The following is a 15878-nucleotide window of genomic DNA, read 5'->3' as shown; positions in this document are numbered from 1 at the left end:
TGCCGGAGCGGGGCAGGATTTTGGCGCCGCGTTTCGCTCTCGCCGGAAGCCCCCCCGGGAAGTCTCGCGAGAGGCGGCGCGCGGGCGGGCGGTGCAGCTCCCCCAGGGTCGCCTCAGCCGCTCCCGCCGCGCCCGGGCCGCGCTCGCTCCTTCCCTCCCTCCTTCCTTCCTTCCTTCCTTCCCTCCTCTCCTTCCTGCCGTCCGCCCCGCCGCCGCCGACATGTCCCGCTACCTGCGGCCCCCCAACACCTCGCTCTTCGTGCGAAACGTGGCCGACGACACCCGGTGAGTGGGGGCGGAGCGGGGGCTCGCGCAGGCTTTGGCGGGCTCGCTAGGCCGCGGCCGCGGGGGTCCCCTCACAGCCGGGGGAGGGGAGGGAAGGGGGCGAGCCCGGCCCGCTCCTTCCCTCCGCCTGGCTTCTCTCTTCTCCCTGCCCTGCCTTCCATTTTCCTCGCGATGCTGCTGCTCGTTCCCCGCCTCTCCACGCGGCTTCGTTTCCAAACAGCGTCCAGGCAGAACAAAGCTGGGCCGCAACAAAGTGAAACTCCCGCAGCCCTTGGAGCGCGTCCGGCGGGATGTGGCACCGAGGCCGTGCCGGACAGCCGCTGCACTTTGGGATGCTCCTCTGAGAATGCAGGATTGCTGCTAGAGGGGAGGAAATAGAGAGTTTGTGCCCGAAATTGCTGCCTGGCCGGTCCCGTTAGCGGGGAGCTGCTGCCGGTGCAGGTGGAATGTTCGGTGCTCGTTGGGTACCGGGGCCTCTCGGGACGCTCAGTCCGGAGCCGAGGGAAGCAATGCTTGGTCTCCGTTATAATCGTGCGGTTCTGAGAGCCTATAAGGACTAAGCAGTGAGAGAACTTCTCGTAGGGAATTTAAACAACAAAAACAGAGCGTTGCACAGGTTCTTATTTATTCCTTATATGCTTTTGGCGAGCTGCTGGTTTTCTTCATTTCACTTGGGCAGTTTAGTGACCATAAACGCCTTTGGTGTTTGTTATTGTTTGTAGAACATTTACACATCGTCCTGTGGGCACGATGAAATGGAATGGAATGAAGTTAAACTTTTTTTTCCCCCCATGAATTTATTCATTTTTCCAATAGTTTATTTTACTTCAAGAAGAGCTGAGGATGATCACTTCCAAATTTTTTACAGTAATGTCGATCCTCTTGAGGATTCACCTTAAGCACTGAGTTCTTGGAGGTGATTTCATTTTGAGATCTCCCCTTCTGCCAGCACTGACTGTGGAGATTTGTTTCCCAGCTGGTGCAAGAGAAAGGAAAAAATACAAAAAACCTGTAGTAATTGTCACGTACCACCTAAATATAGTATTGCATCAATCTTCTCATGCAGGTTTTTGTCCTCAAATTAAACGTGAGGAGCTGATGTGAGTAAGAAGTCTCTGTTGAGGAGAGGCTGTCCAGGGGTGGCTGCAGCTGAGCAGTTTTGTCTCAGCTCTCTAAATCCAACTCTTTGGAAAAACTATCCCGAGGGCATGAGTGGCTGCTCGCTGAGATCTGGCCTGTTTGATGTGGTTGTGAATATCGATTATTTATGGAAATGAGTTTGGGTGACTGCTTTGGTCTCACAATGTTTATTTGGATCTCATAATTGATGTTTATGTGTTGCAAAATCACTGTCGAGGTACTTGAATAATAATAACAATAATTTAACAATCCTTTCTTTCCTTTCTGCCAACCTTGGCTGCATTGAATGAAGTGGTGTGCATCACTTCTCAGTTTACATTTTTGTTTTAGGTTGTGCTGAAGGCTGGTTTCAAACTGCCAGGGTGTATTTGAGCATCCTGAGTGTTTCAGGAAAAGCTCCATGTGCTCCCAGCACTGCCCAATCCCTTCTTCCCCCAAAGCTCCACTTTCATCCTCCACCAAATTTTTCCAAACCCCAGGGGCGCTGATACTAACTGCAGATTTGATTTTTGCCCGTTCAGTCTCGTTCTGGTGGGTGTTTGTGGCGCCCAGGCGGTGCCAAAGCCACATCAGGTGTCTGTGGTGTTGCAGGTCCGAAGATTTGCGCCGGGAGTTTGGTCGTTACGGGCCCATTGTTGATGTTTACGTTCCCCTTGACTTCTACACTCGCCGTCCCCGAGGATTTGCCTATGTTCAATATCCTTTCTTCAGATGCCTCATTAGTGAGGGGTGTTGAAGTTTGAAATTCAAGTTTGTGTAAGAGGTAACCAATCTCCATGAAAAAGCAGTTTATTTTGTGTTGTATCTAATAAGTGTCTTACTGATGTCGTGGTGTTGCGTTATTTTTGAAGATTTAACTTCTCTCAATTGTTCTTTGCCTTTTTTGCAAAACTTAAATCCAGTAATATAAAAGCTTGCTTATGCCACTGAAATTAATACTATATGATTTAACTGAAAATTTATCACTGCCTCAAAATTGTCTAGCACGTTTTTATTATCACTGGTGTGTAAGTAAAGTTGTGCTTAGCAAAATGTAGCTGCTATTCATTGTTAATTTAACAAATGGAAACTGGAATCACTTGATCAAAATCAGATTGTGTAAAAAATGAGGTGAACTTCTTTCTTTAATATTGTCCCCTAATTTGCTGTCCTCTGTTGTTGCCTCAGAATGTAAAGCTGTACAGTAATGGCGACCCCAAAGAGAAAGCATGAAAGAACCTTTAGAGTAGAGTTCAACAATTAAGGCAAGTAGACAAGCCAAAGACCTCTTAAGGATCAGGCTTGAAGAGAAGGGAGAGTTTGGGAAAAGAAAAAATAAAGAAAAGCTGGAAGAAGGACAAGCCATAATGGGAGACAAAGCTTCGCTTTATCTGCAAAAGGGGGAAAAGGTTGTTTTTCAAAGTTAAAGATAAAGCCATCTGTCATTTTTGGCCAAGCATCTCATGACAAGTCCTTCTGACAAGCACTTAAAGAGTTAAAGGTCAAGATGAAGTTGAATGGTGGCCAAGATTAAAGGAGTCATACCTGATGTATCCTACAGAATTACAGTTTTTCTTCTGTCTGTCATGTAAGCAGTGATTTGATGAATTATTCTGGTTTAGTCCATTGACAAAACCTGTAATATTTCTCTTGTGAGTGCTGCTGTAACTGTGGTCTGAATGAAATGGAAGTTTCTCTCCTGCAGAGATGATGCTGCTGAGAATTGAGTGGCCTGGAGGGGAAAGGCAGCTCATTGTTTTGGGGCCCACGAGCTGCAATTAGGGGTGTAAATTGCAGCCTTAAAACAAATGTCTGTCACTGTACCTTGGCCCTGAGTGGCACTGCAGGGCTCCCAGTGTCTGCTCCTCTCTGCACACAGGGCTGTGACATGGCATCAGTTAAACCCAAAATCAGCTGTTTCAAACAAAAAGGAAAGCTTTATTCCAATTCCTACGTTAAAAGTTAATATTTACTGTTGGTATGTCCAACATAACTTAAGCATTAGGACTTAATTTTAATAAACTCAATGTAGTGGAGAGAACTAAATGACCATTAACAAGTGTGTTTTGAAAGGATACCTTTGTTTTCATTGCATAAGTACAAGTGGGAGAAGAAAAAAAATTAAAGAGTATCACATAGCAAGTGCTTGCTGATGGATAAATTCATGGTCATGTTACAAGATTTTAATTTTACAACAGGAGTTCTCAGCTAGCTGGTGGTTAATTAAAGAAAACACTAGTGTGTAGAGTAGCATGACTAAAATACTTAAAACATGGCTGTAAAATGAGAAAATAACTTGAAACCTTTTATTTTAAATGCCAAATGTGTTAAACTGCTCAAACTGCCAAGTACCTTAACACTGGCCACATTTGAAGATGTCCGTGATGCAGAGGATGCTCTCCATAACTTGGATCGCAAGTGGATTTGTGGGCGGCAAATAGAAATCCAGTTTGCACAGGGGGACCGCAAGAGTGAGTGCCTGCATTTTATTTTATCTCCTCTCTCTGGATTTTATCATCTCCCTGCATTTTATCTCCTCTCTCTGCATTTTATCATCTCCCTGCATTTTATCTCCTCTCCCTGCATTTTATCTCCTCTCTCTGCATTTTATCATCTCCCTGCATTTTATCTATCTCCTCTCTCTGGATTTTATCATCTCCCTGCATTTTATCTCCTCTCCCTGCATTTTATCTCCTCTCCCTGCATTTTATCTCCTCTCTCTGCATTTTATCTCCTCTCCCTGCATTTTATCTCCTCTCTCTGGATTTTATCATCTCCCTGCATTTTCCCTCCCTGATTTCAGCACCCAGCCCTGCACGTGCTGCTCGTTGTTGTGATGTGCTCCTATTGTATATAAATAGCACATGGATGTTCTGCCTTTCATCCAGTGACTGTTAATGACTCGTTTAATTATAAATGGAAAACTAAATACAGCAGTCACCACTGTTGTTCTTCAGAGCTTTCTGTGCAGCTCTGTGTGATTTCCAGGATTGAGGTAATGTCTTCATTTTCATTTGGCTTCAGGATAAAAGTCAGTTTCTAGTTATCTCAATTCAAGGTGGAGCAGAACTTGTATTTTCTGAACAGATAAATGCAAAGAGAATTTGGGTCTTTTACATCTGTTGTTTGTGTGCATAGTTGTAATTTGCAGGGAGATAAAGATTTGTAAAACCTGGCTCAGCCCTGCTGGAATAAACCAGGACTGTAACACTCAAGTGATGCCTGGAAATAAAGAGATCTTTAAGGGCTTTAGTTACAGCTCTCAGAGAAACGACCTGACTGTCCAGTTCTCCCTCAGGTGCTCACAATTATCTTTAATGGAGTCAGTGGAAATTCTACCCTCCAAAGGACAACTTTCTGCCCTGTGTATAAACATTGGGATTTCTAACGAGTTTCTGAGCAAAATTAACTAAATCCACCTTAATGTGTTGCAAGCAGCACCAAAAACTTAACATTTGAAGCCGTTTAGTACAGAGGATGTTTGTTCCAGCATGTTTAAATACTTGGAGCATGAATTTCATACAAAGGAAGGATAGCTGTGCTGCCTAGAGGAAATACAGTGGAAGACTAATAGGTTCATTCATTCTTAATTACTTTAATAACTAAGCTGCAGAGTGAAAGTGAATTGTTTTATTGGGGGGTTCCTTTTGCAATCAGACTTCCCTTTGTGTGGCATCCACCAAAGCCTTTGTATAAGCTGGGCCTTTAATCATTGCAGACAGCTGTGGATCAGGTGTGATGATGGTGCTGTGCAGCCAGGAGAAAGTGTTTAATTAGCTTTCACTGGTTGGGTAAATTCAGCAATGTCAGAATGTGTCAGTCATGGCTCTGACCTGCTGTACCAGTTTCCAGCTGGCCTGAAATCACCTTGGCCGGCTCTGTGTTCTGCTTTTATGGAGCATTAGTCCTTTCTGACTGGTTTTGAGGGGGCTTTTTTTTGTTTGTTTTGCTTTCTGGATTTACAGTGCCCCCAGGGCTGCATTAATTTGTGTCCAGTGGCCCAAGCAGCACAAAACAAATGGCACAGAGCAGCCTCTCACCTGTCCCTTCATAAACATCAAATCACAAATGAACCTTTCTGCTCAACACCAAATACATGCCTTAAACCTTGAGGGGAGAAAGTAGGGCATCATCCTCACCTGCAAATATTGTTATTTTTACAGCACCAAACCAAATGAAAGCCAAGGAAGGGAGAAACCTGTACAGTTCTTCTCGTTACGATGACTATGACAGATACAGGCGCTCTCGGAGTCGCAGCTACGAGCGCAGGCGGTCGAGGAGTCGCTCCTTTGATTACAGCTATAGAAGATCCTATAGTCCCAGAAAGTAAGTGTAGTGTGTGGGGCTGGCCTCAGCTGCACAGCACTGTGACTATTTCACACACCACGCTCACTATTTCATTGGCACACTTTGCAATAATCGTTTTTTTTCTATCGTGGGAGTAACCGCTGGGAGTTGCGTACCTTGCATGCTGCATCTGATCAGGATTAATGAATGAAACCATTCTGTGCTGCATTGGAGAGTAGCTAAAAGCAAATGCACAGCTTGAAAATAGAATGTGTTAAGTGTTTGTACGTTTACGTAGGTATTTGTCACCGTTTACTTTTTCTGATGTACCTTTTTAGCAGTAGACCTACTGGAAGACCTCGTCGTAGCAGAAGCCATTCGGACAATGATAGGTAAAAATCCACTTTTTACACCCTTTCAATTGCAAGCTAGATCACTGTATTCCTTTAACTATAGGTTAAAAAAAAAGTTTCTCCTGCAAAAACGGTAAACAATTTTTGATGTACTAGATGTGTAAGAATAGTGTTTTTACATTCAAATCTCCTCTCTCCCCTTTATTCTGCTAGGTTCAAACACCGCAATCGATCTTTTTCAAGATCTAAGTCCAATTCAAGATCACGATCCAAGTCACAGCCCAAGAAAGAAATGAAGGCTAAATCCCGGTCTAGGTCTGCATCTCACACCAAATCTAGAGGCACCTCTAAAACAGATTCTAAAACACACTATAAGTCCAGCTCAAGATATGAGAAGGAGTCGAGAAAAAAAGAACCAGCTAGATCCAAATCACAGTCAAGATCACATTCTAGATCTAGGTCAAAATCCAGATCGAGGTCTTGGACTAGTCCCAAGTCCAGTGGCCACTAACAGTGTATCCATGTTGGTTTAGGCATGTAAGATTCATTTACACACAGTTCAGTTTACTTAAATTATCAGGAATATGATGTTGCAACAGTGCTAAAAAATATTTTCTTTGTCAGTTTTCCCTGTAGCCGACAATGGTTGAAATTAAAACAGTGTTGAGAAGCCACACAGAGAGAGAGAGGGAGAGAGATTGTCCATTTGGTTAAATGTCATGGGCAGCTACTGATTTGGTTGTGGTGTCTCTATGTATATTTTTGTAAAGATTTGCATTTTTAATGCTTAGATATTTGGTGATGACTTGATTGATCGTAACTTGCAACATTGTCCTTTTACAAATGTCACACCCGTAGAGAAATTGGTACCAGTTTGTGCTGGGCAGTTAAACCAGCTGTTTGACTGGTTCTTCAACTCTATAAACTTTGTGAGGAAAAGGAAAACTGGACAGCTGTAGTGCAACACTGGCTGCTGGGAGATCAGCCTGGCAGTTTGTTTCCATGGCTCCAGGGCAGGTTTCGGTGTTCTCCGTGCCCACCAGCCCCAGCAGGTTGGCACAAGGAGCTCTGTGCAGGGAGATTTGGGAGATTTCTCTTTAGCCTGCTGTCTGGAGAGATGGTACTGACCTTGCATGTACGACATGGGCAGAGAGCTGCTCTGGGAGCTCACTCAGAGCCTCGGGATAGAGGAGAGGCTTCACTGCCTCTGCCCTGGCTGCTGGTGCTGAAAGTGAGGGAAAAACCCACCTTGAAATGGAAAATCTAAATTCACATTTCAGCAAACGGCAGAGCAGCTAAATATTAGGTTGTGTGTACATTTTATGCAGTTTTTTGTATCTATTCTCAGTTTTAGTGAGCAGTTAACCATAAAGTTGCTTAGTTTTCCTGCTGTTAGATACAAGTAGATCGTTTCGAGTTGTGTGTGTACAGTATATAAGAACTAAACTTTTATGCCAATGACTCCTGTGGTTAGTTGGTGTATTCATAGGTATCAAACTGTAGCCATCTCCCTGGGTTACCAGGCTTGCTTGCTTTTTACACAGCAAAAAAGCAGTTGGTCAAGCAAGCCTGAATCACTCCTTCCTCAGAATGGATAGTGGTTTGGTTAAAAGATTTCGTTTTCCTTCAGAACAAATGTTTGAAGTTGGATATGAACAAGAGCTGCATCTCTAGTTATGTAGTTTATCACTAATACAGTATATTTAGAAAATTGAACGTGAAAAATAACAAACCCAGTGTGTACTCTTACCAGTATTTCTCTAGAAGGCAAGATCCTTTGTTATGGAAATGGCTTTTGGCATTGTTTTTGTTTTTTTCTCTTTGCCTTCAAAAGCCACCATCAAACACTTCAGTGTTCCTCGCTGTCTGATGTTTGTAGCATATAAAGACATTGATTTCCAAAAGTTCCTTTTTAGAGAAATGTTTTAGGGTTTGGGTTTAGTGTTTCAGCAGGGCCTTTCCAGCTTTGGGATCTCGTCAGCGGAACGTGCTTAGGGGTTGATCCTAGAACCTTTGTACATTTAATAGTATTTCTAACTTTTTCTTTACTGTTTGCAGTTAATGTTCATGTTCTGCTATGCAATCATTTATATGCACGTTCCTTTAATTTTGTAGACTTTCCTGGATGTATAGTTTAAAAACAGCAAAAAGTCTATTTAAAACTGTAGCAGTAGCGTGCAGCTCTAGCAGAGGAAAGTTGTGGGATTAAACTTTGTATTTCCTTTCTTATAGAGGCTTCTAAAAAGGTATTTTTATATGTTCTTTTTAACAAATATTGTGTACTACCTTTAAAACATCGATGTTTTGATCAAAATAACTAAAGACCCAGCTTATTTTCTGCTTGCTGTAAATTTAGCAAACATGCTGTAATAAAAAAATGAAGGAAATACTGATCCACTGGAATTATTGTAGCATTAGAATTTGACTCCAGAGCATGGTTAGGAGTAGAGCTATGCATCCCTTATGGAGTAAAATCCTTACTATGGTATTTCAGTAAGGGCAGGAATTTTTCATTTAGTGTCTGAATAAATAATGTCACTTCACATTTTTGAAGGGGTACAAGACAAACTGAGAACACTAAGCATGAATTGTACTTTAATATATTGAATTTTCTTTGCCATTAACTTTCATTATTGCTGGATGGACTTGCCCCATAGGTTATAATTCAGATATTATTAACCAGGTTATGAAACTACTTAAAAACAACAACTGAAGGTTCATACAGAATCATTTTTATAATTGCCATATCCAAACTGGTGCCAGCAGTGGTTCTGTGGGCTGGAGCTGCCTCCTGGCCCTGGTGTGTGCCCAGCTGAAGGTGCTGCCCTGAAAGACAAAAATCCTCCGTGAAGCACTGAATTGCTTTCATAAACCCACTGTCACCCTTTGTAAGCTGAGCTGTGATTATTTCTGCTTCTAGCAGCACAAACCCCACTCTTTTCAGCTTTATAGATTTATATATATATATAAATATAGTCTTCATGACTGCCTGCTGCTTGAGAGGGTCGTGGTGCCTGCGGGGTGGGGAGAGCGTGGCTGTGTCTGCAGGGCCCGCAGGGATTGCTGTGCTTGGTGCTGCTGCTGCTCCAGCTGCAACTGGAGCTGGAAGGGGGGAGGAGGGAGGAGAAATCTCCACGTGCAGGCAGGGTAACAGTAACTGTTCCTTAACTGTTGTGTCAGCATGTCCTTATATTGTGTGCCTCAGCATTTATGTATAGCACAGTTTAATTTTTGTTTTGAAAAGCCAGATCATTGCAAGTATAATGTAGTGTCTGCCAGTTCTGATGGTTCTTTCTTTCTCTCCCAGAGGTAGGACTAAACTTTGACTTGACTTGTGTATATGAACAAGCCAGAAAAGCCGAACACAAACCCACGATGTTTCAAGAGTGCATGAATAAAGATGTTGTCCTAGTTCTTGCTCCCATGGAAAAATTGTGAAGAAGCTGTTCTGTGGGCCTTTCAGTTGGGGACGAGTTAGCAGGATGTGGCCAAAAGGGCAGGGAATGTTTATGCATTCATGCAAATCAAGCCACAGCCCATCTAGATAACATCTCCCTTCCTTGATGCAGGTATCCCAGTCCTGCCCTAAAAAGAGCAGGAGCCTGTCTTGTGCAAGCTTCCTGCAGGTTATGCACAGCTGGAATGCAAGAACTTTGCAGGCTACAAAAGATCATGTCTAGATATCTTTCTTTTGGAGTCTCAAGAATGGTGGGAATTACGTTTTTCTGTGGTAAATCTAGATTTTGTCATTCCTGCAAAATTTGTAGAATTGAAGTAGCGTGTACAAAAAAAAACCTCTGCTGAAATTAATGGCTGTGCTCCAAAATATCTGCAGCGAATCGATTGGTGTCAGCAGTCATAGAAGGCTCTATTGGAACTTCTTTTTCACCTAAAGTCCATGCACCCAACTGGTAATTCAAAATCTTCAATTTAGTGGTTAAGTAGCTGGGTGTTTAATTAGGGACTCTGATAGACTGGTCTCTGAAAGCTCAATGTTATCCTTTCTATGTCTTATCAAGATGTTTAATGTACAGTATCATGGTTTTACTCAAAGTGGAATCTTTTGGTTTCAATGTTGTTTGGAGCTCTCTGCTTGGACAGAGCTTTTTTTCCTGCCTGTTGAGCCTGGTGCCAGCTGGGGCGTGCCCAGAGCGGGGCAGTGCAGCCTCAGCCAGCACTGCTGCTCGGGCCTTGCCAGGGAAGTACAAAGGGATAAAATTGACACATTTTTAGGACATAATCACCCATTAAGAATTGCTGGTTTTCTCCATTTATCTTGTAACTTGCTTAAAAAAGTCTGTAGTCCATTGCTATAATTAATATTTGTCTAAAGATGCTCTTGCTGCTGAGACTATTGTAGGAAGGGAAGACTCTGTACCCTGTAGTGTGTTTGATGGGAGATGCTGATGTTTTATTCACCCACATCCTTTCTTCTTGAGTTTTGTGTTCCATCTGTGCAAATAACCCTGTGAATTGGGAATAAAATGTACAAGTTTTGACTATAACTTGAGAGCACCTTCTGACTTAATTAATCCAGCTGTAGTGTGTGGGAGACGGAGCCCCAAGCTTTTGGTTAATTAGTGTTAATTCTCCAGCCCTGTGTGCCCTAACCACTGCAAAGGCATGAAGAGAAGGCTGCACTTAAAGAAACCTCCCTTGAGAAGGGAACTGCCAAAATGAGGTCATCCCACTTTTCCATTTCCATCTGAAAACAAAGAGATGCTTTTAGGGGGTAAAAAAAAAAAAAAGTTTATTTATGTTTTTGTTTCCAATTTGTACAAACATCATCAGTAATTGACAATTTGAAGTGGAGAATAGATAATTAACTGGGATACAGCTCAGACTCTGGTGAAGGTCCAGGTCACACCACAAGTTTAGAGACTGCCAATTCCGTGTGATTTGGAGCAATAATTTTGTAAACATTCAGCTCAGCTGCCACTGCATTTGGAATGTACAGAAAGACACCTCCAAACATTTCACAATCTGCAAAAGGCCCATTCAAATTAAAGCACTTTTTTTAGTAATCCTTGTATTTTGAAAGAACCCTGGTTGCTCCTGCTGTCACCCTGCAGCAGGATCAGCTGGAAGGTGACAGCTCAGGAGCCACCAGCCCTGACCCTCTGCCGAGGGATTTTAGCAAAGATTGGGACACAGTGTTGTTTTACAGAGCATTGATGCATTTCACAAACACAGAATGATTCCAATCCTTCAGTTTTATCAAGCACCTGAACCCAGGCATTTGCATTTCTTGTGAAACACTTGATTTGGAACATTTCAGTGTTTTTTTCATCACTGAACACACTCCTCTCCTACACATTCACAACAGGAGGATCTGGGATCTGAAACTCCAGCAGCTTCTTTTTTTTTTTTAAGTTTTTTTTTTCTTTAATTAAAAAAAAATCTAAATAAGCATTTTTGCACTGATTTTACTTAAAAAAATGAGATTAGAACCAAATACAATGTGCATATTCATTGCATGTGAAGTGCAAGGGCACAGCCACAAATGTCTTTTTTTTTTTTAATTTTTTTTTTAAACAAAATATCATTTTTTTTAAACCAGGCCACGTACTCAACATGGTCATCTTACATTCAGCAGTTTTGTACTAAAAATACTTCTGTGCAGGAAAGCCCAGCAGAAATTTACATATGCTACAATGTTTTACATGTATTTACATGGCTCTGTCTTCCCTGTGAGAACATCTAACACCTGCCCCAAACTATTAATTGTTACAGGGGAACCAATTAACACCAAACTAAGGAACTACTCCACCTTTTTTTATAGAAACTGATACAAAACTGTGGTTTAGAACTCCTCAGTGCAGTGGGCACACAGAGGATTTGGGGGAGCTTTTTTGGCAGTCACCTGGCAATGCAAGGTCTTTAGTTGGCACTCAGGGAGATTCCTGGGAGTTCTTCCACACCCTTCCAGAACATTCCAGATGGGAGTCAGGGGCTGAAACGCTCACCCAGCACTGCAGGAGTGCCACTAAAGCTCACAGGGCAGGGCAGAGGATCAGCTGTGCCTCCCCATGTGCCCAGGTGGAGGTTTCTGCTCTGCAGAGTGTTTAGCAAATCTCACACCAGCCTGAAAAGCAGCAAATAACCTGACTAAAGTTCTCAGTGCGTTTTTATTTTCAGTTCATGCTGCATTAAGTTAGGTAAAAGGTGGTTTTCTAACAATTCAAAGCCACAATTCCAATTTTGGCACACAGTCCCATTTATTCTTAAATACAGTAAATGGTGACTGCTCAGGATTTGATTGATTTACAAGAAAATATCTATTTCACAGTGAGGTGAACACAGCACTGAACTTTTGAGGTAAAAGATGAGGGGAATGTAAACTTTCACCCCTCTCCAAGTGACTAACTACATGCAGCAAGAACACCTGGTCCTGGCACACCTGGAGTTTGGAATAACAATGCTCAAATCTGAAACCCTGACAGTCGAAATCACTTCTGAAAATCACACAAGTTACACCTCAGGCCTGGACTTTCAGTAAGGTTTTGAGCTGAAATGTCATTATTTCCTTATCAGAAGGTTTAAAAGAAACAGGTACCCAGTGGCTTGGTGGCTTAGGCAGAACACTTGGGGAGGGTGGCTCGCTGAACTTGGCCCCAGCATAGTTCTGGTTGCTCTGAGGGGTGAACAACAGGTTGTGATTGGACAGAGCAGGATTCCAGTTGGGATTCTTGGGGAAGTGAACGTTGTTCTTCCCCCCTTTCTGCATGGCCTGCCATGCACCAGGAGAGGAGCTGCAGCCGTGGCCTCTTTCCTTCTTCACGTAGGTTTTCATCTGAGAATTGGGGTCTTTGCTCTTCTGCCTGTTTTTAAGTTGCTGATGGTTCTTGGTGGTATTTCTAGACTGGGGAACGGGAATGTTGTATCTTTCTCCACCGCCCATCTTCAACTTAAATGTCACCTGCAAAAACAAGAGCAGTCAGGATAAGTCTTTATTTATTTCTTTTTTTTTTTTTAAACAAAGTATTTCAGAGAATAATTAGGTTTCAAGCAAAGGGACAAAAAACAACCAAAACTGGCTCTAAACACACCACTTCTCAGAAAAGGTGTAACTGGAGGAATGGGACTGACAAAACCTTGGTCAGAAAATGCAGAGCCAGATTTTATCAGTCAATATTGAGTGCCGAGACATTTAAATTCAGCCTGTTAGCACCTTAAGACTGGGCAAAGTTTGCACTGATAAGGTCACTGCCCAAACTTCCTTGTAAGTGTTAAGAATTGCTCTGATAAACTCAAAATGAACTGAAAAGCACCTCAAGTGGAGCAGATTTCATGCAATTCCCATGCCCAGACTCCAGCACAGCACACTCAGCACTTCCCTGCTGGCTCTCCTGCAATCTTTGTTTCCCCTCCCCATTTACCTCTCAGTGTTCTTCTCCGATTCCACACTCTCCAACTCTTGCCCCCTTTCTTGCTTCCAAGCCTGAAAGAAGAGGTGCTGCCTTGTGCTGGACTCCTTCCTTTGGCTGGGAATAGAAGTTTTCATGGGCTGATCTGCTGTCTTCAGCCAGGGAGCCGAGCCCAACATCGGATTCTCGGCACAGAAGCTCCAAGGGAGAAGTCCTGCTGCAAAAAGGAGAAAAAAATTTCAATTCAGATTATGGAAACAATTGCTTCACTTGGGGGTGGAAAGAAGGGCAAGCGGAAATAATTCAGACTCTGCTGTGTCTGTTTATATGTTAAAGACGACAGCATCCTACAAACAAAACCCCACAACCCCACCCAAAAAGACACAGCTTTGTCTTTCTCTTCTTACATCAAGTTCACCATATTTAGCATATCCCAAGTAACATTTTGCTCGTGCTCTGTCTTACAAAGCATTTTAACAGACAATCAAGAACTTTTGCCCTTTCGTTTTAGTAGGGAAAATGTAAAGTACAATGCAAAATACTTTGGGAACTGGGACAATACAGGAACTGCCCACATTGTCCAAACCTTCCCCAGCCACCACAGAGCTCCATTTATCATCTGTCAGCTGTTTCTTTAACCTTCGTTAGCCGAGTAATTCCTTAATAACTCTTACACTAATGTCCTGTTTTGCTCATGGCTTGTCTTTCCTGGGATCTCTGAGATTTTAACCTTGACGCACTCGAGTCTGTTCAGCTCCCCAGACGGAGCAGCCCCCTGCCCATCCCTCCCAGAGCTCCAGAGGAGCCGCCCATCTCCATTTCCAGCTTCCGCCTTGTTTGGACTGCAACCAAAAGCCGAGATAACGTCACCGTCCCCGGCCCAGCTGCCCTCTGCTCCCGCTGACCGGAGCTTCTTCGCCTCCGAACTTTCTCCCTTCTCGCACAGACACCTGGGGGCAGCCGGGACCCCCCGTCCCCCCTTCCCCAACAACGGAGCACAACATGGCGGCGGCCGCGCCCGGCCCTTCCCGCACCGCTCCGTCCTTACCGACTTCTGTCCGCTCCGCTCGCCCACAAGCACGGACACACACACGGCCCTCCGGGAACCGACCCCGCGCTGCTCCGCCGTCACCGTCTGACCCCCGCCCCCAGAGCTCGCTTAGCTCCGCTCCGCACCGCCCCTCACTCTCCCTCACAAAATGGCGGCCGCGTCCTGCGCCGTTTAACACCCTCTCCCTCCTCCCCCCTCCGCGGGGCCACGCGGTCTCAGCCAATAGGATCGCGCTCTCCGCGCGCTCCGCCAATGAGAGCCAAGCCCCGCCTGTTGCCAGGCGGGCTCGGGGCAGAGCGGCCGCGGCGCGCGGGCGGGCGGGGCCGCCATTTGAATCCCCTCACGGAGGGCAGCGCGGGAGCGGCCGCCGCTCTTTGTCCCGCCCGGGACGGCCCCGCCGCCCGGCACCGCCCGCGGGCCCCTCCGGCCCCGCTGCCAGCCCCGCCCCGGCCGCGAATTAGCACAACAAACATCCCGGGGAACGCCCCCGCCAGCTGCCGCTGGGGGCTTCAAAGAGGTGAAATAATTAACAACAATAAAAAAAGAGAGAAACGCACAAAACACCCGGCTGTGCGAGCGAGGGCCTTCGAGAGAAGGGATTCAGCGAACAAAGAGTGAAATCCGGCCCCCCGGAGATGGCCGCAGCGCTCCGGTGTCAAATGGACGGTGTCGGGTTTGTTGGACCCATTCCCCAGCCTGCATTTAGTTAAACTCTTTAATGTTTTAATTTAAAGTATTGAAAATGATGTGGAGTGATGTTTCAGGTCAAAAGACAGGGAAAAAATTTCCCAGGTTTAAAACAGTGCTGTGGGTACGCAGAGCCCCTGGCAGTGGCTGCACTTTGTGTTTATATTCACATTCTCTTATTTTGCCTCAAAGGATCGTTTCAAAGAAAAAACCCACAGGATTTGGCCTTTGCCATGTGTAGGATGATTAAAAATTAGGTATACATAAGAAATTCACACATGTGAGACTGTTCCCTGCCCACCACTGTGGGGCCAGTCTAGCACTGTACCACAGTCACCACATTAAAGGCTGAAAAAAGGACGTTTCAAAGAAAGTGGAAAAGAACGAGTTCAGTTCCAACCCCACCAAGTCAGGGCAGTACTTAAAAACAACAGATGAGCATTCAGAGTTTGTTGGGTTTTTTTTTTTTAAGTAAAGACCCTGGTTTCATTGAGTAACCTTGGATTCTTAACTACAGAAGGGAAAAAATCCTGGTTTATCCCTAAAACAAAACTGTTTCCTTACTGACCTAGTGTTACAGTGCTCTGACCCAGCCCAGGACAAGGTAAAGACTCTAAATAGAAGTTTGTATTCATTGTGATGTTATTTTAAAAGCCAGCATAAATTTTAATACACCAGAGATGTTGACATACCTAAACCCAGACCTTTGTTCCTGTTCTTTATTGTATG

General features: G+C 44.2%; 2 protein-coding genes across 7 annotated transcripts; one reads left to right on the top strand and one right to left on the bottom strand.

The window, feature by feature from the left end:
* Positions 1–25: 25 nt before the first annotated feature.
* Positions 26–9884, top strand: SRSF10 (serine and arginine rich splicing factor 10). Of its 5 annotated transcripts, XM_074555534.1 has the most exons (7): positions 34–285; positions 2017–2123; positions 3774–3875; positions 5568–5730; positions 6030–6083; positions 6258–6359; positions 9352–9884. In XM_074555534.1, the coding sequence occupies exons 1-7, from the start codon at positions 221–223 to the stop codon at positions 9368–9370; spliced, it is 612 nt and encodes a 203-aa protein (XP_074411635.1). In that variant the 5' UTR covers positions 34–220; the 3' UTR covers positions 9371–9884. The 5 variants fall into 5 exon arrangements, with proteins under 5 accessions (XP_074411634.1, XP_074411633.1, XP_074411635.1 ...); XM_074555533.1 differs by lacking the exon at positions 9352–9884 and having other exon boundaries at positions 26–285; positions 6033–6083; positions 6258–9345; XM_074555532.1 differs by lacking the exon at positions 9352–9884 and having other exon boundaries at positions 29–285; positions 6258–9345.
* A 1946-nt stretch (positions 9885–11830) lies between these two features.
* PNRC2 (proline rich nuclear receptor coactivator 2) lies at positions 11831–14629 on the bottom strand. Of its 2 annotated transcripts, none has more exons than XM_074555538.1 (3): positions 14460–14629; positions 13424–13625; positions 11831–12963 (listed from the first exon to the last, which is right to left on the bottom strand). In XM_074555538.1, the coding sequence occupies exon 3, from the start codon at positions 12943–12945 to the stop codon at positions 12523–12525; it is 423 nt and encodes a 140-aa protein (XP_074411639.1). In that variant the 5' UTR covers positions 12946–12963; positions 13424–13625; positions 14460–14629; the 3' UTR covers positions 11831–12522. The 2 variants fall into 2 exon arrangements, with proteins under 2 accessions (XP_074411639.1, XP_074411638.1); XM_074555537.1 differs by having other exon boundaries at positions 13424–13628; positions 14460–14628.
* Between the last annotated feature and the right edge of the window lie 1249 nt (positions 14630–15878).

This window comes from Zonotrichia albicollis, chromosome 20 (genome assembly GCF_047830755.1).
Source record: "Zonotrichia albicollis isolate bZonAlb1 chromosome 20, bZonAlb1.hap1, whole genome shotgun sequence".
Classification (NCBI taxonomy): domain Eukaryota; kingdom Metazoa; phylum Chordata; class Aves; order Passeriformes; family Passerellidae; genus Zonotrichia; species Zonotrichia albicollis.
This window is presented reverse-complemented; position numbering and strand designations above follow the sequence as displayed.

Coding starts and splice junctions, on each gene's coding strand:
- SRSF10 (XM_074555532.1), top strand. CDS start 221: ATGTCCCGCTACCTGCGGCCCCCCAACACCTCGCTCTTCGTGCGAAAC. Junction 3,876..5,567: donor TGCACAGGGGGACCGCAAGA/GTGAGTGCCTGC, acceptor TTATTTTTACAG/CACCAAACCAAATGAAAGCC. Junction 6,084..6,257: donor AGCCATTCGGACAATGATAG/GTAAAAATCCAC, acceptor TTATTCTGCTAG/GTTCAAACACCGCAATCGAT.
- PNRC2 (XM_074555538.1), bottom strand. CDS start 12,945: ATGGGCGGTGGAGAAAGATACAACATTCCCGTTCCCCAGTCTAGAAAT.